This window comes from Macaca thibetana, chromosome 20 (assembly GCF_024542745.1).
Source record: "Macaca thibetana thibetana isolate TM-01 chromosome 20, ASM2454274v1, whole genome shotgun sequence".
NCBI classification, from domain to species: Eukaryota; Metazoa; Chordata; class Mammalia; order Primates; family Cercopithecidae; genus Macaca; species Macaca thibetana.
This window is the reverse complement of record NC_065597.1, coordinates 28,495,668-28,519,763: the sequence shown is the minus strand read 5'-3', so window position 1 is coordinate 28,519,763 and position 24,096 is coordinate 28,495,668. Positions and strand designations below refer to the sequence as shown.

Here is a 24,096-nt window from a genome sequence, read left to right as displayed (position 1 = left end):
CGAGCAGGACAATCTCTTCTGCTCCCGTTTTGCTTCCCCTCTTTTCCCAACTGGACAGAGAACCCATCCACTGGGGCAGGGCAGCCTCTGGAAGCTTCTGGAATTCTTGCCTTCCAGTGTGGCCCAAGGCCTCCCTGTGTCAGAACCTCCTGGGGTACACGGCAACCACCTGTGAACCCCAAGTCACTGGGGTGCCTATGGTGAGGTGGGCACAGGGCTAGGCACAAAATGACCATACAAGAAATCAGTAACAACTGTAATTTCACCTGAATCCTGCAGCCTACATTTAGCAACAGCTGAACTCACCCCAAGAAATGCACACTGAGCACCACGCACTGGCGAGGCCCCAGCCATGCCAGGAGGGAGGTAGAGGGAGCCACGAATGTGGGCTTGGGGGAACCCCCGAGAACAGCCCATGCGACAGGACAGATGCCCGCTCCATCCCGGGCATGGAGAGGCTGTTGGAGGCGGCAGGGCAGAGAGTGAGACGGCGCTCCCATCCTCGCTGGGGCAGGAGTGGGACAAGGCTGGGGGCCAGGGCAGGCCCCTCAAGGAGAGAGGAGACTCTACACCAAGGCCGCCAGCCACAGGAGCCGTGGACAGTTCCACCCAGAGGCAAGGCCTTATCAGTTTGGAATCCTGAAATTCTAAGATAGGAGACATGCCACCCCCTGAACGGAGCCACCAGGTGCCACTTAGTGGCTGCAATGTCTTTTTGATGCCTGCCATGCCAAGGGGTGGGAGCTATGCTGCAGGGTAACGGTGGCCCTGGGCAACGCCAGGGAGAACAGGGGAGGGTCCCTGCTGCCCTTGGAAGGCTTCCTGGGCTCTAGAGTGCAAGTGAGAACATGCGTGCTCTTGAGAGCAGGAGCGTGTGCGTACGTGTGTGTGACAGCAGGTGACACCAAGGCAGCATGTGAATGGGTGTGCAAGTGTGTTATGTGTGAGTACAGAGAGAAGGGGAGAGGGAGAGAGGTGGGGGTAAGGGAGTAGGCTAGGAGAGAAGAGGAAGAGGAGGTGAGGACAGAGGCTGCAATTGGAGGGACTGGGCGTGGGGTGCCCCCAGTTGGCAGGGCTGCACCTGGGGTGGGCGCCCTGACTGCATGGAGCTGCCGTTATGCCCTATCTGTAGAATGGGGCCATGACACACCCCCTAGCAGGCTTCTGGGCCAGAACAGGGTCCCTGTAGAGGGGAGGCAGCCGCTGGTGCAGGCTCACGTCCTCGGGGGGCCTGGGTGAAGGGTCCTGTGCTCCTTCTCTGTGGGTGTTTGGGGGAAGGACGTGGGTGTTTCCCGGAGCAGCAGCTCCCAGCTCCTACCTGGGGCCTGGGCTGGGTAGGGGCTGCGGTGGGAGAGCTGCTTCTGCCTGCCCGCCATCCCTAGGGAGGGTGGCATCAGGCTCCCCAGGAGTGAGGCGGCCCAATTACAGGAACAATTACGGGCACGCTGATGCACAGCCGGCCGCCTAGGCGCCCACCTCGCGAGTGACAAGCTGGCCCGGCGGGCTGCGCACGGCTTTAATCCGAGGAAGGCTCTCGAGTGCTAATGGTGCGAGCAGGCTCATTAGCTGTAATCCATCTGTCCTTAACGCGGCGGCGGTGGCGGCCGGGCCTGCGGGATGAAGGATGCCCTCCCAGAACGGCAGGCGGCAGGCGCTGCGGGCACAGACTGAGCAGGGGCTGTGCCTGGCTCCCTCCTTTGCCGCCCAGGAACATGAAATAAAGGCAGAGGTGAAGGCACAGGGGAGGAAGAGGAGGAGGACAGGGCTCCCCACCGCCCCTGGTGTGACAGTGGCTGTGCCAGGGCTGCGCGGGACCCGGCCCACCCTGCTGTGTGACTGCGGGCTCCTGTCTCTCCCTCTCTGGACCGATGCCATTCTCTGGGAAAACACAGGGCCTGGGATCCATGCCTCTGGGCGCGGGAAACCATGAGTGGGTGGCCCTGGGGTGCCTATCTCCGGGCACAGGCTGTCACTCCACTTCCCTGGGAGGTGTGGTGGCGTGAACGCTGCCCGGAATGTTCCAGATGGTTTTCTGACAACCATAAATCCTGCTTTTGTCTGTGGCGGCGGAAGTGGCCCTATTGCACCATCTGGACAATGGGTAGCCTGGCAAGAGGCGGTCACTGGTGGGTCCCCAGGGCCTGGCCCCGGGCCTAGGACAGGTGCTGAGGAATCAAGACTGAATGAGGGCTGAGTAGGCAGGTTCCTCAGGCTAGGTTCGGGGTGCAGCCCATACCCAGGGCAGGCACCGGGGTAGGCAGCACCCACATGGCCGTCATGGTGGAGGACAAAGACCGTGAACTGGAAAGGGGGCCCAGGGAGACAGGCAAGGCAGGGGAGCTGGCTACAGAAAAGGGGCCACCCCGGGCACAGAGCCGGCGCACAGAGCAGAGGTGGAGCAGCTGAGAGGGGCTCTGTGCCAGGGCCCTCCCTGGTCTTGAGTCCTGGCTCCGCTGTGCAATTGAAGGAGGTTACTAAGCTTCTCTGCGCCTACTTCCCCAGCTGTAAAAACATGGGAAATAACAGCCCCTCCCTCAGGAGACACGTGAGCTGCTGTGCGGAAAACCCGTTGCGGGCCTGGCCCCTGAAAGCACCAATGGTGGTCCCTGCTGTGCAGCGGATGCGTCTCCCTGGCTTCGTCACTCAAGGGCCACTTCTGCGGTTTCCGCCACGTCTGTGTACACCCTGCCCTGTAGTATTTACTTACTCCTTCGAATCCATCTGTTGTTTCTGGTTTGGGTTTTGGAGGGATAATTTATATCAACTAATTTTTAAAAACTATGTTATCTCCAGAAGGAACCTGTCGATCACTGGCAGGAACGGGAATCTGGGCTCCCATCCGAGTCCTGCTGGCTATACTGGCTCTGAGCGCAGACCCCTCTCCTGGTTCCCAGGGGACCCGCAGAGGAGAAAGGGAGAGAGGCAGGTGTGTAGGATCCACCGGCCCCTGGCCACGCCTTGCTCACCGCCCCAGTCGGAGGATTGTTAGGATGGGAAAACCTCACTGGGTTCTACGAAGGGGCATGTTCCTACATAGCGTAACCGGTCCGGGAGCCACACAAAGTCACCAAGTGTGGGATGTCCCCCTACCATGAATCCGAGGGCCTTCCAGGGTAACCCCAGCTCTGCCTCAGTTTCCCCATCTGGAAAACAGGGACGCACCTCTTGGGGAGGGTCGCTGAGGGGGTTTCCTCTAACAGTTAGGTCTGAAAGTCCCCCACTGTCCCAGCTGAGGGGAAGGCAGCAGAGCTGTACCCGTGACGGGCAGGGCCCAGAGGCCTGTTGGCAGGGGACAGGAGGACGGTACACCGAGGACGGCAAGCTCCCCAACATTCTTCAATTATTCAAACAATAATCACACCCTTATTTAAAGTCTAGCCTTGCATTCGCGGCACCCCAGCGGCAAGCACGGAGCCTGCTGCTAGGTTTACACGGGGATGGGCTCCCTCTCTCAAAGTCAATTAATTAAGCAAACGCTTTTGCCAGCATGTTCTCAGGTGTGCGGCCAGGAGGCCCGTCGGTCTCAGCCCGCCGCCTCGGGGACACTTGATCCCACAGGACCTGCCAAGTGGGCGGGGACAGTGGCCGGGGCCTGGGCATTGCCTGGTGGAAGAGAAGGGACCAGAAAGAACTGTTCACAGGCTTCATGGAGCGCTTGCTGTGTGCCGGGCTGGGCTGGGCCACGGGCACTGGACAGGCTCTCAAAACCCTCTTGGTCAGCCCCTTAGCACCCCAGTGTACAGGTGGGGAAACTGAGGCACAGAGTGGGTGAGGGACTTGCCCAAGGTTGAAGGTCACAGAGAAGGGGACTCAACTCCACGCACTCCCTTCTGCCCCATTTCTGTTCTCGCTCTCCCACAACCCACCCACCCAGGCAGGGAACAGCGGCAGTGACAGCTGAGGCTTCCTCCTCTGAAAGTTCGGGACAGAGAGCCTCGCTTTTTCAGGTTTTGGAATATTTGCATGTATTAATACGCAGTGAGATATCTTGGGGATGGGACCCAAGTCTAAACAGGAAACTCATGTATGCTTCATATACACCTGATCCACATAGCCAGAGGTAACTTACACAATACTTTGAATAATTTATACACGAAATAAAGTTCATGTGAAGTCCTTATGTGTGGAATTTTCTAGATGTAGTGTCGCATTGCCACTCAGAGAGTTTGGTATTTTGTTGTTTTTTTTGAGATGGAGTCTTGCTCTGTTGCCCAGGCTAGAGTGCAATGGCGCGATCTTGGCTCACTGCAACCTCTGCCTCCTAGGTTCAAGCGATTCTCCTGCCTCAGCCTCCCAAGGAGCTGAGATTACAGGCGCCCGCCACCACGCCTGGCTAATTTTTGTATTTTTAGTAGGGACAGGGTTTCACCATGTTTGTCAGGCTGGTCTCGAACTCCTGACCTCAGGTGATCTGTCCACCTCGGCCTCCCAAAGTGCTGGGATTACAGGCGTGAGCCCCTGTGCTCGCCTGAGTTTTGTATTTTGGAACACCTTGAATGTTGGATTTTCGGACGGGGGTGCCCGATCTGTACACACAAGCAAAACGTACACTTCGAAACAGAGGCTGGCAGAGGCTGGCACTGAAGACAGATGTCCCATCCACGTCACTCACGTCGGTTTTCATATCAAGCCCCCAGGTAAGGACTATCGTTACCAGGATTTTATGGGGGGCGCGGGGATCTGAGTCACGCGGAGGCTGAGGGACTCATTCCAGGTCGCGCGAGTTGTCAGAGATGGGCTGGGGGTTTGAATCCAGACCGCCTGACCTGATCCCTGCTCTGGAGCCAAGTAGAGCCTTTCTAATCCCCTTGCAGGGCAGCTCAAGGCACCCACGCCCTCCTCCAGGAAGCACACAAGTACACGCTCTCACCTGGCAGGACTGGGCACACACCGAGCACCCCCAGCATCAGCGACTCCCAGCATGTTCTGGAGGGTCCCGGAGCTGGACCCTCACCCACGGTCTCCCATCGCCCGCGGCTCTTCTCCAGCCGACAGCACCGGGCACTGGAGACACTGAGCATTGTGCCAAGGCCTCCCTCCTACAGCCTATGAGCCCCGAACAAACAGGACAAGGTGGATCGTCCACAACAGCAGCTCCCTTTACAGGCAGGGACATGAAATCCAAAGGCTGAATGACTGAGGCCAGATGGGCTGCCTGCAAGGGGCACAGTCCGGGTGAGGGCTTTGGCCACCCTGCCCCCAGGGCCTCAAGGAGCAGGCCAGCATGGTCCGTAGGCGGCTGAGAATGTGGATGCCGGGTGGAAGGGCTGCTCCACACCCCCATTCTGCCACCTCTACACTGTGTGACCTTTTGGGCACATCACAAGTAACATCTCCGGGCCCCAAAACGTGGTCTCACAGGACCATCTTCTCACCTTTTCCACGCTTCTCGCCACATCTCCCAAAGTGCCGGGCCCTGGGCAGAGTCCTCCTAAATGTACTTGCTCTGGTGGCAGAATTAGTGACACCCAAGGTCAAAAGAGCTGCTGGGCCCTGTGTCCACCTGCTCGTCTCAGCTCCTGGAAACTGACCACGCCAAGCACTTCTAGAAAACGGACATCAATTGCCGAAACCTTGGCGCGCACACACAGGACAGAAGATTCCAGTCAAACAAAAGCATCTCAATCAACTCCCCACCTGGAAGGAAGAGGAGCCACCCACGAAGAACTAACTTCAATTCCTGGGCAAGGTTCCTCTTATGTGGATTGCCCTTTTCTCCCTACCACCTCCTTCTAGAAAACTCCTATCCACCCCTCAAAACCCTTCCTAAGCATCAAGCTCCTCTGTCCCCACCCAGAGTTAACCACTGCCTCTTCCCCTCTGAGCCTGGTACAAGCCTCTCCCATGAAAAAAACTGGCTGTGCTACGCACTTTACGTGGTTTATCTCAGGAAATTTTTCAAAAAAAGGAGATGTCTTTTATCTCCATTTTACAGAGAAAGAAACTGAGGCGCAGAGTGGCTGCGCCATGTGCCGAGGATGGGTGTAAACCTGGGAAGTCTGGCTCGGACCTCAGCTGCTCGGGGAAGGACCGGGTGGGGAGACGAGTGAGGTGTGGCTGTCCCAGGAAGAGCAGGTATCAGGGCAGGCTGGGAAAAACACCGAAAGTGAGGCGGGAGGCCGAGCGGCCCAGAGAGGGAGCAAGGGCAGATTAAAAAATAAAACTGAAATCAGAGCAAAGGCAGCACACGCTGTCCCGGGAGGGGGTGGCAGACCTGCGGTTTCGCACGCGCTGCTCCCTGGGGGCCCTGCCGGCGCTTGCTCAGCGTGGAGCCCAGCTGCTTCGGAGTATTATTTCAGGAGTGCAGGGAGGTGAGCAGAGGTCTCTGGGCCTCAGGTCAAAACTTCAGGAAGGGGGCACTGGGATGTCAGGCAGAAAAATCAGACGGTGGGGATGGGGGGCCTGGACCTGACCGACGGTGCCGGCCACCCAATCTGGCCCCACATCTTCCCAGGGGCCTTGGCCACCCCTGCCACCTGCCGCACCTGCTGGGAAGGTGACACCCAGGGTGGGTTGTCCCTGCCCTGTCTCCCAGGAGGGCAATCGGACACCAAGCAGAGGAACAGGTTCGATGGGCCGTGTGATTTGCTCTCAGTGGCCGGGGAAGGCGGGGGCCCCACTGGGCCTCCCAGGACAAAGAACGGGTGTCCTTTCAGCAGCTGCAGTCACAGGAGCGTTGAGGCTCAAGAGAGCTCCGAAACAGGGTGGAGTGGCGGTGGCGGCAGAGCTCCCCAGGGACCCGGGAGCAGGCAGAGGTGGGTGGAGGCTCACAAAGGCCCCACATGCGCCCCCTGCCACACGGCCAGGAAGCAAGCGAGATGCAGAAGACGTGGACCAGAAAAACTCCCAGTCCCGCCCGGCCCAGTAGGGCCCTGGGATTTCCCTCCATCCCCCTCCAAACATCTGCTTCTCATGCAAGCGGAACAATGTCAGGCCCATGCTGTAGATTCAGGAGTCAAACTGCCTGAGTCCTACTCCTGGCTGGGACCCTTGAGGCCGATGACCCTGGCTCCTCACTCCACCTCTCCGTGCCTCGGTTTTATCATCTATTAAACGGGAACAGGACGCTCAGGATGATGTTAGTTTAGTGATTTCAACCAAGTGCTGGGGACCAGCCGGGAACATGGGCAATGGCAGAGAAGTATCACCCGCCCTGCATCGTGGCCACTGTGTGGCCTCAAGCACCCCAGGGCCTCTCTGAGCTTTGCGTCCTCCGATCTGGAATCTGAACCCCGGGCATGGAGAGCTTTGAGGAGGAAACAAACCCTGATACTGCAGAACGATAAGCCATTGGGCCTGGGCCTCAGTTTCCCCACTCTGTACTGGGAATGACGGCAGCCCCACTGCAGAGCTGCTTGGGCTTCTGTGAAGGGTTCAGGCTGGCACCTGGCACACAGTGACACTCAGAAAATGTTCACTCCACACGGCAATGTGACGTCCCCAGCCAGCCCCTTGCAGCACCAACAGGAGGTTTCCTGCACAGAGAAGGGATGGTGAGCTAAAAACCTCCACACTCAGTGAATCAAAAACATAACATCCACACACAAACTCATGCAAGCCAGGCGCAGTGGCTCACGCCTGTAATCCCAGCACTTTGGGAGGCAAAGGCAGGCAGATCACCTGAGGTCAGGAGTTTGAGACCAGCCTGGTCAACATGGAGAAACCCCATCTCTACTAAAAATACAAAAATTGGCCAAGCATGGTGGCTCACACCTGTAACCCTGGCACTTTGGGAGGCTGAGATGGGCAGATTACCTGAGGTCAGGAGTTTTGAGACCAGCCTGGCCAACATGGGGAAACCCCATCTCTACTAAAAACACAAAAAATAAATGAGCCGGGCATGGTGGCGCACAGTTGTCATTCCAACTACTTGGGAGGCTGAGGCAGGATAATCGTTTGAACCTGGGAGGTAGAGGTTGCAGTTGAGCTGAGATGGTGCCACTGCACTCCAGCCTGGGCAACAGAGCCAGACTCCATCTCAAAAAAAGGCGAGGGGGAAGAGGGGGAAGAAAGAAAGAAAGAAAAAAACACCTCATGCAAGAACGTTCATGCCAGCGCCATTCTCCATACCCAAATGGTAGGACTAGCCCACATGGCCCCCAGCTGAAGAATGGACACACTGGTCTCTCCATGCCATGGATTTTTTTTTTTTTTTTTTTTTTTGAGACAGTCTCGCTCTGTCACCCAGGCTGCAGTGCAGTGGCGCGATCTCAGCTCACTGCAACCTCTGCCTTCCAGGCTCAGGCAATTCTCCTGCTTCAGCCTCCCGAGTAGCTGAGATTACAGGTGCCCACCACCACACCTGGCTACTTTTTGTATTTTGTATTTTTGTATTTTTGCATTTTAAAGCCCTAGGAGCCCTTCCTCTGTGTGCTGCCCACCTAGGAGGGTGCCCCCCAGCCACAGGCAAACATGCCCAGAGCCACCTGGGTCTACCCAGCACCCCTTATCTTATCGTGAATTCTGCGAGCCCCTCTGACCTCCTGGGCTCTCGGGGGTCACTTTCCAGGTGCAGAAGAAGGTCTTAGGGTTTTTTTTTTTTTGAGATGGAGTCTCACTCTGTCACCTAGGCAATAGGTGATCTCCGCTCACTGAAACCTCCAGCTCCCGGGTTCAAGCAATTCTCCTGCCTCAGCCTCCCGAGTAACTGGGATTACAGGCACCCACCACCATGCCTGGCTAATTTTTTGTATTTTTAGTAGAGACAGGGTTTCACCATGTTGGCCAGGCTGGTCTTGAACTCCTGGTCTCGAGCGATCTGCCTGCCTTGGCCTCCCAAGGTGCTGAGATGACAGGCGTGAGCAACCACACCGGGCCCCATGCCATGGAATACTCCTCAGCCACAGGAAGGCAGGAAGTACTGACACACGCTGCTGCATGGACAAACTGTGAACATGCAATGTTTGGCGGAAGAAGCTGGACACAAAAGGTCACACAGTATGGGAGTCCATTTCTGTGAAATGATCAGAACAGGGAAATCCACAGACAGAAAGCGGATGAGTGGACATCTGAGGCTGGGGCAGAGAAATGGGGAGCGGGGAGTGACCGCTAATGGGGAGGGGGATTCTTTCTGGGGTGATGAGAACGTTCTGAAATGAGGTCATGGTGACTCAACACCATGGGCCTGTACACTTGAAAAGGGTGAACTGCGAGATATGAGAAATTCATCTCAATAAAACTGTTTGAAAAAACAAAACCCTAGGCCGGGCGTGGTGGTTCACGCTTGTAATCCCAGCACTTTTGGAGGCCGAGGTGGGCGGATCCCAAGGTCAGGGGTTCGAGACCAGCCTGGCCAGCATAGAGAAACCCCATCTCCACTAAAAATACAAAAAATTAGCCGGGCATGGTGGCGGGTGCCTGTAATCCCAGTTACTTGGGAGGCTGAGGCAGGAGAATTGCTTGAACCTGGGAGCTGGAGGTTTCAGTGAGCGGAGATCACCCATTGCCTGGGTGACAAAGTGAGACCCTATCTCAAAAAAAAAAAAAAAAAAAACCCTAAGACCTTCTTCTGCACCTGGAAAGTGACCCCCGAGAGCCCAGGAGGCCAGAGGGGCTCGCAGCATTCACGATAAGATAAGGGGTGCCGGGTAGACCCAGGTGGCTGTGGGCATGTGTGCCTGTGGCTGGGGGGCACCCTCCTAGGTGGGTAGCACACAGAGGAAGGGCTCCTAGGGCTTTAATTTTGGCTAAAGAGTCAGGATGTACATTAAACAAAACGCATATTTGGAGTCTTCATTGAGCAGCTCCTGTATACATGTTTAGGGCATGGGGGACAGGCTGTAGAGCCAAAACCCACCCAGTCCCCGACAGGTCAGCTCCAACTCAGCAAGAAGTTGCACAGGAATCAAGAACCACACATACATCCCAGCACTCTGGGAGGCCAAGGCAGGCAGATCACTCAACCAGCCTGGTCAACATGGTGAAACCCCATTTCTACTACAAATACAAAAATTAACCAGGTGGTGAATACCTGTAATCTCAGCTACTAGGGAGGCTGAGGCAGGTTCAATCACTTGAACCTGGAAGGTGGAGGTTGCAGTGAGCCAAGATCGCACCACTGCCCTCCAGGCTGGTCAACAAAGCAAGACCCCAGCTCAAAAAAAAAAAAAAGAACCACATACGATACCAGGCATGGTAGCTCACACCTATAGCCTCAACTCTTTGGAAGGCCAAGGTGAGAGGATCACTTGAGCCCAGGAGTTCAAGGCCAGCTGGGGCAACACGGTGAAACCCCGTCTCTACTAAAAAAAAAAAAAAAAAAAAAAAAATTATCAGGCGTGGTAGTGCACACTTGTAGTCCCAGCTACTGGGGAGGCTGTAGTGGGAAGATCGACTGAGCTGTGATCATGCCACTAAACTCCAGCCTGGATGACAGAGTGACTCTGTCTCAAAAATAAATAAATAAAAGAATCACATAAACACACTGGGTCAGCCAGTGGGAACAGCATGTGCAAAGGCCACAAGGTAGATGGAATACAACGAACCAAGAATGGCTGGTGACCCAGGGAACAGAAGGCACGGGCAGCAACTGCCATGAAGCCATGATACATGGAATTTAAAGTAGAACGTCCATTCCAGGATTGCTGGCTGCCTGCCTTTTTTTTTTTTTTTTTTTTTTTTGAGACGGAGTCTTGCTCTGTTGCCCAGGCTGGACTGCAGTGGCCGGATCTCAGCTCACTGCAAGCTCCGCCTCCCGGGTTTACGCCATTCTCCTGCCTCAGCCTCCCGAGCAGCTGGGACTACAGGCGCCCGCCACCTCGCCCGGCTAGATTTTTGTATTTTTTAGTAGAGACGGGGTTTCACCGTGTTAGCCAGGATGGTCTCGATCTCCTGACCTCGTGATCCGCCCGTCTCGGCCTCCCAAAGTGCCTGGGATTACAGGCTTGAGCCACCGCGCCCGGCCGGCTGCCTGCCTTATTTGGGATTGTCCTATGCATGTGTGGGGGGGGATTAGAAGACACCCAGAAACCTCACCATCCCTGAATGTCACCCCAGCCTCAGCAGGTACCCCCGAGTTGCCACAGGAATTCTCATCGGATTCCACTGAGCACCATCCCAGGTCTCCGGGAGCCCATCGTGTTCTTAGAAGCCTGCAAGCCTAAACAAAAGGTGAGGCACGGTGGCTCATGCCTGTAATCCCAGCACTCTGGGAGGCTGAGGGAGGAGGAGCTCAGCAGTTTGAGACCAGCCTAGGCAACATGGCGAAATCCCACCTCTACGAAAAATTTTAAAAATTAGCTGGTGGCATGCAACTGTAGTCCCAGCTCCTACGGAGGCTGAGGTGGGAGAACCATCTTAGCCTGGGAGGCGGCAGTTGCAGTGAGCCAAGATTGTGCCACTGCACTCCAGCTTGGGTAACAGAGAGAGACCACGTCTCAATAATAATAACAATAAAGAAGTGGCCAGTGCGATGGCTCACACCCGTAATCCTAGCGCTTACGGAGGCTGAGGCGGAAGGATCACTTGAGCCCAGGAGTTTGAGACCAACCTGGGCAACACAGTGAAACCCATCTCTAGTATTTAAAAAAAGAAAGAAAGAAAGAAAAAAGAAAAACAATTAGAAGAAACATTCCCCCACAGCTCCTGCCTCCTCTTTCTTCCCGGTACAAGCAAGATGTTCCAGTTCCCTCTGGAGAGGGCCCCTGGCCTGGGAAATTTCAGGCCTCGACCCCTGGACAGAGGCCCTGTCACTAGATTTACAAGACCCAGAATTGCCCGGGCCCTTCAGACAGAACTGAGGCGTGCCACAAATAATCCAGCTTCTGAAGGCCGGAGCCAGCATTGTGATAAATCATCACTCCTTAGCACAATTACAGGCTCCAGGCAGCAGACCATCTCCACCTCGGCATGGCCAGGCGGGAGGGATAACCTGCCCTCGCCTGCTTCAGGACACCAGGTGCCTCCACAGGACAAACACGGTCCGCCTGCCCGCATCCTGCCCCAGCCTTTGGGCCATGGGCTGGTGATGTCCCACCCCACCCAGGTGCAGGCAGCCCCGAGGGGCCCCCAGCACTGATAACAGATTCAGCAACGCACTTGTCTGTACTTGCACTGCTCTGCAAACCGTCCCTCCCCTGCTGCCCCTGGTTTTCAGGAGATGGGTGGGGTCTGGGCTGGCGGCGGCAGGGAGAAGGAGAAGGAAAGGATACAGAAAAGTTGGGGCCTTGTCTGGAAGGGGCAGGAAGAGAAGGGGGCCGTCGGGGACCGCCCATCAGAGCAGGGTCAATTAATCCATCGAGGAGTGTTATTACAAGGCACAATTTATCGTGCCTGGGCCACATGAGTGGTGGCACAGAGGACATGGGGTCGCCCCAACTGCATCAGGAGATAAACTGGAGATGTCTGGAGAACAGAGCAGAGATTACAGTGAAATTCAGACGCCAAGGTCCCGGCCGCGAATCTGTCAGCACCACGGGGTCTGTCCAATAAGTTAGAGACGATAAGGATTGAAGGATGAAGTATGAAAAGCAACGTTCATTTCAGAAACTGGCACAAGGGCTTCATGGCATCTTTATTCCCCAGGCTCCCTCTTCCAGGGGTCCTGGAGGCTCAGTTTCCAGGCAGAGAGGAGCTTGTCGGGGAGGAGAAGGTGGTTGGGGGGCAGAGGGAGGAGGGCAAGGGGCACAGGGGAAGAGGAAACAAAAGGAAAGGAGGGGGAAGAGGAAAGAGAGAGCGGGTGGGAAGAGCGAGGGGGACTAGGGGAGGACAGAGGGTGATGGGGACACAGCCCAGGGACGCACTTTCCCCAAGGCTGGGTCAGGCTATCAGAATAGGCGCTCAGGTTTAATTGTGGGAAGTGCTGCAGAGAGAGGAATGAAATGTCACTCCCTGCCGGGGCTGGCATGGCCCCTCTGGCATCCCCGCTGCCCGAGGTCCTCCACCCGCCTCCCTCTGTGCACCTCCAGCTGTACTCCCCCAGCTCCCAGGAACAGCAGCTGCCAACATGGCAGGATGGGCAGGATGGGCAGGATGGGCAGGAGGGCGGGGCAGGCTGTTTGGGAGAAACACAAGACAATCAGAAGCCCATCGGAGCACGGGCTGGCAGGGTGGAGGCTGCACTGAGATGCCGGCTCTCCCTGCATGGACAGCCCAAACCTCTGGCCCTCTTCTCTGTCCCAGGTCCCTGGCCTGGCCTGGCCCAGCACCTCTCATCTGGACTGGCGCAGGAGCCAGCTCACTGGTGTCCCTGCTTCCGCCTCAGTCCTCACGCCTCATCCTCCACATGGCAGCAGAGGACCCACTGGAAGATGCGTCAGCTCACGTTTCTCCTCTGTTGGGAGCCTCCCTATGTCACACTCTGCCCCGCCCGGCCCCGCCGTGCTGGTTTCAGGCCTTCGGCCCCCAGCATTGGAGCTCTCTCCTAGGCATTAGACCGGCTCCAGCTCTGTTTTTTGGAGCTGGTCATGCTAGTGCCTGGAGAGTGCTCCACACAGATGCTCCCCCGCAGCGCCCTGCTCCCCACCAGACTTCTCAGAGAGGTCTCCGCTGTCCTCCTGTAGTGCTGAATGGTGATCCCCCACAAAAGACAGGACCACGATCTGCACTTGGAACCTGTGCGTGTGACTTATTTGGAAAAAGGCTCCTTGCAGATGTGGTTAAGTGAGGGCTCTTGCAATGAGGTGGTCCTGGATTATCTGGGTAGGCCCTAAATCCCACGATGTGTGTCCTTATAAGAAGAGCGGACAAAGAGCAAAGGCAACATGAAGACAGAGCAGGGAGATGTGACCACAAGCCAAGGACTGTGGCAGCCAGGGGGAGCCAGCAGAGGCAGGAAGGGTCTTCTCTGGGAGCCCCGGAGGGAGCCTGGCCCTGCCAGATTTCACACTTCCAGCCTCCTGAACCGGGAGAGAACAAACAGCTGTGGTTTTAAGCTCCTCAGTCTGTGATGCTTTGATCTGGCAGCCCCAGGACTCTGACCACCACTCTAAATCCTGCAGCCTGCCCACTCCTCCACCAGCTCCCGGCCCTAGCCCTGCCCTAACTTGGTTTCCGCAGCACTTTGCACCTTTCAACTCATCACTTTTACTGTTTATTGCCTGAAACAAGCCCCCCAGGCCGGGGACCTGTATCTTTTACTCAATGTGGTCTCAGTGGCCAGGACAGTAAATGGTGCAGTCAGTGACCAGCAAATAGGCCGTGGAACGAAGGACAGTTTCTGCATGGCCCTCCCACTGCCTGCTGATCTCCATTCAAACGTCCTCCCTCGAGAGGCCTCCCCTGTGCCCTGCTCCTGGCACCTTGGTGCCGAGCGCACCTCCCGTGCTAGAACTCCTCAGCCTTCCTCGCCTGTGCTGACGTGGAGAGAAGCCCAGTGGGCTTGGGCCGAAAGCCCTCTGCAGACACACAGAGCAAGCCTCAGTTGGAGGAGCCACAGCATGGCAGGGGCTGCAGGGAGCCCAGGAGAGGCTGCAGCCCCCACCCCTTACCCCCACTGCTCTCCAGCACCCTGCTCCCTACCAGAGGTGCCAAAGTCATGTCGCTTGGATCCATGTAATGGTGACAGCTTCCCGGACCTTGTTCTTTGCCTTTAGGCCATTTAAAGTCATTTCCCGGTGGCAGAAGCAGACAGAGCTGCAGAGAGCAGCAGGGTCAGACTGAGCAAGGCCTTGGGCTCCAACAGGGGGAGGCCAGACTGGACCCTGAGCCGCTGCTGAGCTTGGGGCTGTGCCGGGCTGGGCTATGCCTCCCAAAATGCATGGCCACCCCATAACATGGCCTTATTTGTAAACAGAGCCTTTGCAGATATAATTAGGTAAGACGAGGCCACACGGGAATAAGGTGGGCCTTAAGTCCAATGAGCTGTCCTTCTGAGAAGGAAATCTGGACACAGAATAGCACATAAAGACAGACACTCAGAGAGAAGGCCACGGGAGGAGGAGGCAGGGACCACGGCAACGTGGCCAGAAGCCAAGGAGCACCCGGAACTACCAGAGGCTGGAAGAGGCAGGAAGGACCCTCCCCCAGGGCCTCCGGAGGGAGCACAGCCCTGCACACACCTTGATTTCAGACTCCTGGTCTGTGGAGCTATCAGATAATACATTCCTACGGTTTTAGGCTACCCAGTTTATGGTTGTTGATTATGGCAGCCCCAGGAAACATACACATACCTTGAACAAGGATTTCTCAACAGGGGCATTTTGCATGGTCTGAGATCCCCCAGGAGACACTTGGCGATGTTTGGGCAGGTGTCTAGTTGTCACACTGGGACAACCAGTATTACTGGCATCTCGTGGGCAGAGGACAAGGTCAATCTACAAAGCACAGGACAGCTCCCAGGACAAGGAAGTATCTGGCCCCAAACCTCAACGGTGTTGCAGTGCCTGAAGGTGTAAACACTCATCAGATTTCTCCCATGAGGGGCCACCACAGGCTCCAGCCACAAGTGGTCACTTAACAAATGTGGGCTTAGCCAGGTACGATGGTGTGTGTCTGCAGTCCCAGCTGCTCAGGAGGCTGAGGCAGGAAGGTCACTGGGGCCCCAGGAGTTCAAGGCTGCAGTGAGCTAGGATCACACCGCTGCACTCCACCCTGGGCAACACAGCGAGATCATCAAAAAAAGTAAATTAAGAAATAAATGGGGCCGGGCGCGGTGGCTCAAGCCTGTAATCCCAGCACTTTGGGAGGCCAAGACGGGCGGATCACGAGGTCAGGAGATTGAGACCATCCTGGCTAACATGGTGAAACCCCGTCTCTACTAAAAAATACAAAAAACTAGCTGGGCGAGGTGGCGGGTGCCTGTAATCCCAGCTACTCGGGAGGCTGAGGCAGGAGAATAGCGTGAACCCGGGAGGCGGAGCTTGCAGTGAGCTGAGATCCGCCACCGCACTCCAGCCTGGGTGACAGAGCGAGACTCTGTCTCAAAAAAAAGAAATAAATGGGCTGGGTGCAGTGGCTCACGTCTGTAATCCTTGCACGTTGGTAGGGCGGATTGCTTAAGCCCAAGAGTTCAAGACCAGTCTGGCCAACATAGTGAGACCCTGGGTCTACAAAAAACACACAAAAAATTAGCTGGGCATGGTGGCGTGCCTGTAGTCTCAGCTACTCTGGGAAGCTGAGGTGGGAGGATCACCTGAGACACGGAAGTGGAGGCTGCAGTGAACTATGGTCTCACCACTGTACTCCAGTCTGGGTGATGGAGTGAAATCTTGTCTCAACAAGTAATAAAGAAAATGAAATAAATGTGGGCTGAAAGGCCTATGAGCCTGGCCTACGGTACCATGCAACCAACACTACGATCTTCAGCTTAAACTGTGACTAAATGAGGCTGGAGCTACGAAATCCTCAAAGGAGATAAGGTAGCTTTGGGACCGGCAGATCCCTGCCACCCGCTATCCCTGGAGCTGGGGACCTGCCCCCACCAGAAATGCTGAGAGCCCAGCCTCTTCTTCAGGTCAGCAGGGACTTCGTGTCTCTGGGCAGGGGTTGGGTTGAGAGCGCCCAGGGCAGATGGGGGAGGACTGAGCCATGCACATTCGATGTGGCTGGGCTCAAGGACATGCCACGGAGGCGTCCATGGAGGGAATGCCTGAAGGCTCCTGCTCTGGGGTGGCAGCAGGAACCCCCAGCGCCCCCCTCCCCACCAGCACCAAGCTTCAGTGGGCCGCGTGTCTGCCAGATGGCAACGCGCTATGTGTCAGGAGATAATCACTATTAAAAATTCACTGGGTTTTATTTTATCTTTGTATTTTTTTCAGATTCTGTTTGGGCTCTCTGCTTCCTCCTAAAGAAGCTACCAAACCGCCACGGTTACACTGTTTTAATCGCCGCTCATTAAAAGAAACACTGACTGGGTCACAGCGTTTCTCCACCCCAGCAGCTGTGGGGGTAAGGGAAGTGGGCAGGGGGCGGGGGGCTGGCTCTCCGGGGCAGCCCAATGGCTGCCAGCCCGCCTGCTCACCCCTGTGGAAGAGCCCTGCAAGGTGCAGCCCCTTCCCGGGGCACCCAGACAACCCTCCCAGACCCCGAACTCCCTTGAGGCACAGAGCAATCGCATTGCAACCTGGGAAGGAATCTGGCCCTGTCAGGTGCAGGTTACCAGGGAGATCAGTTCAGCACCCCAACAAGGGGCACCCGAGAAACCACACATGGGGCATCCCAGGTGCAGTGGCCGGACATGAAGGGGACCCCAAGTGGCCATGTCACTCGGGAAAGAGACACGGATCCCAGCTCTGCACCCGGGGCCTCGGGCAAGCCCTGACTTCTCCAGGCCTGAGCCCTAGTTCTGCCCAGTGGTGTGCTGAGCTTAGTCTGGCTGCGGCTGGAGGGTCACCGAGGGGTGCCAAGCCCCACAGAGGCACTCCAAGTCAGTGGGAAGACCCCCCCAGCTGGCCCCAGGCGCCCTCTCACTTCAACCAAGGATTCAGGCACCTCCTTGTTCCAGCAAGTTCTGGGTGCCGTGGGCACAGCCTGAACAGCCCAGCTGGCTCGAGCTGCCGACTTTCTAGAGGGGTAGGAGGTGAGAAAAAGCGGAACACGGATGGGGGCTCCCGCACCCTGGAGCCTTGCCCTCACCCTCAGAGTGAGCACATCCCAGGGACGGGCCTCTGGGCAGAGGAGGGGGTGGCATCTCAGGCCTGGGGTGAGCAGGAGCAGCCCTCCATACCCATGGTTGCCACTGCGGGGAATCACAGTGAGGACGGGGGTCCTGGGGCACCCCATGCTTGGTTGGGGACTCTGATGGGCCGAGGGCCCTGGCTCCCCCTCCCACCTTGCCTTGCACTTTTGGTGTCCCTAATCCTCTGTGGTTAGGTGACCTGCTTGGGCAACTGCTGGGAAAAAGGCTGGATTTTTGCAAGGTGCATTTCAGACTGGAAAATGACCTTCCTCCAGTCAGCCCGGATGATTTCTCCCACCTGAACTGGGGACCAGAGAGGGAAGTGACTTCCTAGCCTCAGGGAGCAGCAGCATCCAGGTCCCCAAAGCTATGCCCCACAGTACTGGGGGCCTCAGAGTCCATAAGGAATGTTAGACAGAATTTTTAACCATTGCACATTTTTAAAACATGTAAGGTAGGGAAAAGGTGATGCCTGTGTCCTAGCGTTGCCTTAACAAATGGCCACAAACTGGCTGACTAAAAACAAAGAAATGCCTTCCCTCACAGTCCCAGCGGCCAGATGTCCAACCCCACTCCTGCAAGAGGCTCTTCAGGTGGATCCTTCCTGCCCCTGCCAGCATCTGGTGGGCACCAGCGCATCCTGGCTTGTGGCCCCACCACTCCCATCTCTGCCTCCATCTTCACGTGGCCGCCCCTGTGTCTGTGTTTTCTCCTCATCTGTCTCTCATAAGGGTCCCTGTCACTGAATTTCGGGCCCACTTTTTTTTTTTTTTAAGACAGAGTTTTGCTCTTGTGCAGGCTGGAGTGCAATGGCACAATCTCGGCTCACTGCAACCTCCACCTCCCAGGTTCAAGCGATTCTCCTGCCTCAGCCTCCTGAGTAGCTGGGATTACAGGCCCCTGCTACCACACCCAGCTAACTTTTTGTATTTTTAGTAGAGATGGGAGTTTGCCACATTGGCCAGGCTGGTCTTGAACTCCTGACCTCAGGTGATCCACCTGCCTCGGCCTCCCAAACTGCTGGGATTACAGGCGTGAGTCACCATGCCCAGCCACGGGCCCACTTTAATACAGGATGATTTTAGCTCAAGAGGCTTAACTAATTACACCTGTAAAGAAACTATTTCCAAATAAGGTCACATTCTGAGGTTCCTGGTGGACGTGAATTTTGGGGGTGGCCCTATTCAACCCAGTGTCGATGGTCGACACCCCCAGCACACTAAGATGAGCTATTCTTCTTCCAGCTCATACTCTTAGACATCAGTAGACGGGGAAAGGCAGCCACTCTTGCCAACATCTGTTCTGTGTGGCTCCAGGCGGGGAGGGGAGGGACATGACCCTCCGGCTCTCAAAGCTCTCCAAGATGACGTTTCTGGGTGGCACAGGCACAGAAGGGCCCTACGAGGGCTGGGTGTGGTGTCTCACACCCGTAATCCCAGCACTTTGGGAGGTCAAGGGGGTGGATCACATGAGGTCAGGAGTTCAAGACCAGCCTGGCCAACATGGGGGTGAAAACCCTCTCTCCGCTAAGAATACGAAAGTTAGCCGGGCGTGGTGGCACATGCCTGTAATGCCAGCTACTCAGGAGGCTGAGGCAGGAGAATCACTTGAACCCAGGAGGTGGAGGTTGCAGTGAACCAAGATTGCATCACTGCACTCCAGCCAGGGTGACAGAGTGAGACCCCATCTCAGAAAAAAAAAAAAAAGGAAAGGGCCCCACAAGAAGCTGGTCCAGCCCTTCAAGGAGTTAGGGAGGCTGAGGCCCTGAGCGTTTCGTACCTTGCCCATGGTTCTGGAATATTCCCTATTCCTCTAGGGCTGTCCCACCCTCTTGTGGTTCAGGGAACCCCAAGCACAGAAATACCTGAGACCCAACAGGTGGGAGTCAATCTCCCATCAGGACCTCCAGCAAGGCTTTCGAGGTGGGCCGTGGCTCCTGGGAGGAGGCCAGGGGGTCACTCCAGGGACAGAGTGAGGGGTGGGCAGAGAAGGAGCCCTCACTGGCATGAGAGAAGGTGAGTCTGCAACCCCGACGCCTCCCGCGCCCCATTCTCTTCTGTCCCTCTGTGTAGCTTTTGATGCAGACGATGTCTCAGGTCCCAGCTCGGAGATGTGCCGACATTCACTAACTACTCCCTATGTTGTAAGCGTGCCTTACACAAATCAACCGTCAACTCCAACACCCCCAGCAGGTATGTGGCGGTCCTGAAAAACGTCCACAAATTCTTTGACGCTCTTCCCATCTGGAGGGGGTATCTCCGTACCTTCCCCTTGAACCTGGGCAGTTTTGGAGGCTGCCTCCGTAGAAGTGATGCTGCGTGACCCCTGTGGCTGGGTCAGGGAAGGTCACACAGCTTCTGCTGGCCTCTCTTGGGACACTGGCTCTGGGAGCCAAGTAAGATGCCCAGCTAAAGCCACCACGTTGAGAGACGGGGGGATGAGACCAATCCAGCATTCTCACCCCACCCATTTGAGCCTTCCCAGCCCAAACAGCAGGCACAAGTACAGAATCGGCAAGATGCCCCCAACCCAGCCCCCGTCTAATACAACAACATGAGACCCCAGGCGAGAGCTGCTAGCTGCACCCCCAGATTCACGAGCAAACAAAATTTTTGTTCTTGTTTTATGCCAATGTCTTGGGGTAGTTTGTTACGTAGCAATAGCTGACTAGAACAAGCCAGAGATGAGGAAACTGAGGCACAGACAGGTCAAGTGTCTTGCACACAGCCCGTAAGAGGCAGCAGCAGGATGCGAACCCAGGCTGGCTGGCTCCGGACGCTCCTCACTGTTAGCCGGGCAAGGGTGAAGACGCAGGTGCCCACACCATCCAGCAGGGGTCTGCATACTCACCCGGCGGCTGGAGGCCAGGGCCCAGGCCATCTACTGCCCACCCTGCCCCACTTCCTGCCTGGCCTCTTCCTTTTTATTTGTTTATTTTTAAGACAGAGTCGCCCAGGCTGGAGTGCAGTGGCACTATCTCAGCTCACTACAACCTCCGCCTCTGGGGTTCAGGTGATTCTCCTGCCTCACCCTCTCAAGTAGCTGGGATTATAGGCGCCTGCCACCACGCCTGGCTAATTTTTGTATTTTCAGTAGAGATGAGGCTTCGCCATGTTGGCCAGGCTGGTCTCAAACTCCTGACCTCAAGCGATCTGCCTGCCCTGGCCTCCCAAAGTGCTGGGATTATAGGTATGAGCCACTGCGCCCAGCCATCTTCCTCCCTATCTATATATTTAATTCGCAAACCTGGAAACACTCTGCATACTTTCCTCACTGGAGGACAAAAGCACAAATGATACCACTGTCATTGCCACCTGCAGTGAGTCTTCGAGAATGCCAAAGGCGTGGCCACCTGGCCCTATCTATAAGGCACCCAAATGCCATCCTCACCTCCCAGGGCTGCTAACTCCTCAGGACCCATGAGCTCAGCTGCCAGTGTGTGCCAGCAGGGCCCCTCTGAGGCCATGGAATCTCAGGGGCAGAGCCTGGCCTGGGTCCACGGTCGCTGGCAGCCATGGCAGGGGTTCCCAGGGTTCACACAGCCCTGCCCGCTCCCCAGGGGGTCCTGGGGCCACTCCTGCTTGGGGAGTAATCACATCACCACGCCTGCGTGGAAGCTGCTCCATAGCCCTGAATTTCAAAGCACAATGAGAGCAACTCCCGGCTACCAGAGCCTGGGCCCTGGCAGAGCAGGTCAGCTGGCAGGCAGCCGGGTTACCATGACCTGGCTTTGAGGATGATCCACCCCGTGTCCTTTCAACACTGACCACGTGGTTCCACCCAAAGTGCCCGTGTTCTCACATTCCCACAGCTGGCTGCTGTCACTGAGATGTGAACCTGCCCTCTGGGCCCCAAAGGAAAAGCTAAGCTCTTAGGCTGGGTCCACACCCCTGCCAATGAGCTCATCCACCCACGGGACTTGGAAACAATTTTAAGGCATCCCAAAGTACAGACAGACTTCGGATGTGACTCCACTAATCATTAGAACAAAGTGCTCACTGAATAGCTGGGAAGTGGAGCCACTCATTGGTCTGGCAGGAAAAATGGTTACTGTCTATTCATCTGACAAACATTTATTGGGCACCTACTACATACTCAGCAGCTTGGAAGATTCTGAGATGAGAATGTAAAGGATCTTCCCTTGAGGAACATCTGTCTGATAGGGAGAGAAAATAGGTACAAATGTATAAATTCCACTGAGAAGAACAACAACATAGACCATAAGGAGGCAGGAGAGATGACTTATGGCTGGGTGGAATCTGGAAGGCTTCTTGGAGGAGGTGGCATTTAAGCTAGGCCTTGATGTATGGGGAGATGGTAGGGAAAAGCAGGAAGGAACTTTCAGGTGGAAGAAAAAATAGCAGCTGACATTTATGACACTGACAGTATGCAGTCATTAACTGGACTGATGCACTTACCCTTAGCAGGGCAGTCCTGCCATCCCCATGGAACGAATGGGAGAATGTGGCACAGAGAGGTGAGGTCACTTGCCCCAAGTCACACAGCAGTAATGAAGGAGAACCCAGATGGGAGCCCAGGTCTGGCGCTCTTCATGGATCTATTACATGCTTCCTTTACACCCCAGGCACCAAGCAGAGATGGGAAGGGCCAGGGCATGGCACAGAAGCAGCATGAGATTAGGCTGACAGGAGAGCTGGGGAGGCAGGAGCTCCAGGTGGGCAGGGGGGCAGCCAATGGAGGAGCCCAGGATTCCCACCCAACTGCTGCATGCTGCCGGGAACCTGGGGCCGTCCCAGACTCCCGGATATCAGAGTGACCGGATCTTTCTGAAGGAAGAGACGCCAGTGGCCACAGATGGCTGGCTGGGAGCGTGCCCCTGAGTGGGACTGTCCAGGCTCCCATGAGCCTCTCCCCTCCGCACCTCACTAGCTGTGTGACCCTGAAAAACGAGCATGCTGTTTCCTCACCTGCAAAAGTGAGAGGGCATGAAGCCAGTGCCCTCCCCCAGACGCTGCCATGAGGACTGAGGTGTGACCACAGGTAAAGGACATAGGGAGGGCCCATTCTATCCGTAAGGGGCCCCTACCAGCCCCTGCGGGCAGTCAACCCAGCACTTAACACAGGCCTCTCCAGCCGCCATGCTCCTCCCGGCCCCACTAGCTGGGCTATAGAAACAAAGTGAGGGCCCTTCCAGCTCCAGGCAGGTAGCCTCTGTACCTGGACAGGGGAGTCGGTGTGGCAGAGGGGGAGCAGCAAAGAATCCAACCACCACACCCTGCAGGCCAGGTACACCCTCCGCCTGGGAGATGGTGGCGCATTCCCGAGGCTTCGTGAGTACCCTGTGCAACCCGCATGACCATCACCCCTGGGGGAAAACAGAGACTCCCAGACACCGCATGACCGGGCCAAGGTCACACAGCTGGCGAGGGGCCGTCTAGGGGCTGTCGAGGCCCTCCTCCACCAGCCGGGCACCCAGAGGAACGGCGATCAGAGAAAGCCAGGCAGAGGGGAGCAGGGATCAAACACCCAAATAAGAAGAGAGTTTTGCAGGTCCACTTAGCTTCAAGGAAAAAAGCCTCCCCTTTTCTCTAAGCGGCTGCCCCCCACCCCGGCCCCCCAGGAGAGCGCTGGAAACCGCCTAAGCCGACATCTGATGGACAGGGATTTGTTTTAAGCTCTTTCTACCCACTAGACTATAATCATCAACCGTTCGCGACCTCTCCACAAATGACTCTTTCTCCCCCTGAGTTTTCAAAAGGCAAAAAGCTTTAAAAGCTGCAGTTCAAACAGGCAGAGAGGTGCACACAGAGAGAGGAGGGGTGGGCGGGCAGGCGAGGCAGCCAGGAGGGGCCAGGCATGGGGGATGGCGTCGTCCCCCTGCTGCTCGCCTGGCTCACCTGGAAGAAAAGGCCCGCAGGTGAGGTGCCTGAAGGTCAGGATGGGAAGGAGCAGTCCTGAGACCAGCATCCCCGCCCATTCTCTGTCACTGGAGCCACCCCGAAGGGATCTTGGTAGCCAGGGTTGCTGTTCATTGAAGGCTTCTCTCCGTCTCTCACCCCGGCCACCTCTCAGCCCGAGGACCTCAGTGGCCCACCGCCAGCTTTACTGCCCTCACCTTGCGCCACTGCCCCGGGCCTCAGAGTCTCGCTCACCCTCTCTCTGATGGGACTCATGGCGCCACCCACCCTCAGCGGGCTCTGTGACTCTTACCCTCTCGCTGCCTAACTGCGCCAGTGATACAAGGCCTTCATGCCAGGAGTTCTCCTCCCCAGGGAGCTGATGGGGCAAGGGAGGTGATCCGGCAGTTTGGGGAGGGGTAGGTTGAGAGTTCCAGCCCCACAACCCACCCCAGGTCCCACCTGTGCAAGCAAGAGGGCGCGAAGTCCACACACACAGCCCCATTTCCCACCGTCACTGCAGGCACGAGGGGCCCTGCCTGGGTGGCACCCACCTCCAGGAGCCCCATGGCCAGGCTAAGGCAGAGCCCTGGGTACAGCAAGCCCGGTACCCGCCGGCCACTTTCCTACACGGGGTCTGAGGCCAGCCTCCCCCGCCTGCCTAGAAGCGGTCCAGGCGCAGCC

At 56.5% G+C, this 24,096-nt stretch overlaps 2 protein-coding genes across 6 annotated transcripts in view; both read right to left on the bottom strand.

The window, feature by feature from the left end:
• Positions 1-6,954, bottom strand: part of LOC126944333 (cytochrome c oxidase subunit 4 isoform 1, mitochondrial) — a 327,288-nt gene extending 320,334 nt beyond the window's left edge. Inside the window, exon 1 of the mRNA XM_050773753.1 lies at positions 6,788-6,954. Within this exon, the coding sequence (XP_050629710.1) occupies positions 6,788-6,939 (152 nt within the window). The 5' untranslated portion in view covers positions 6,940-6,954. The remainder of the gene's footprint in view (positions 1-6,787) is intronic.
• GSE1 (Gse1 coiled-coil protein) overlaps positions 1-24,096 on the bottom strand; it is a 504,030-nt gene that overhangs the window by 188,562 nt on the left and 291,372 nt on the right. The window lies entirely within an intron of this gene.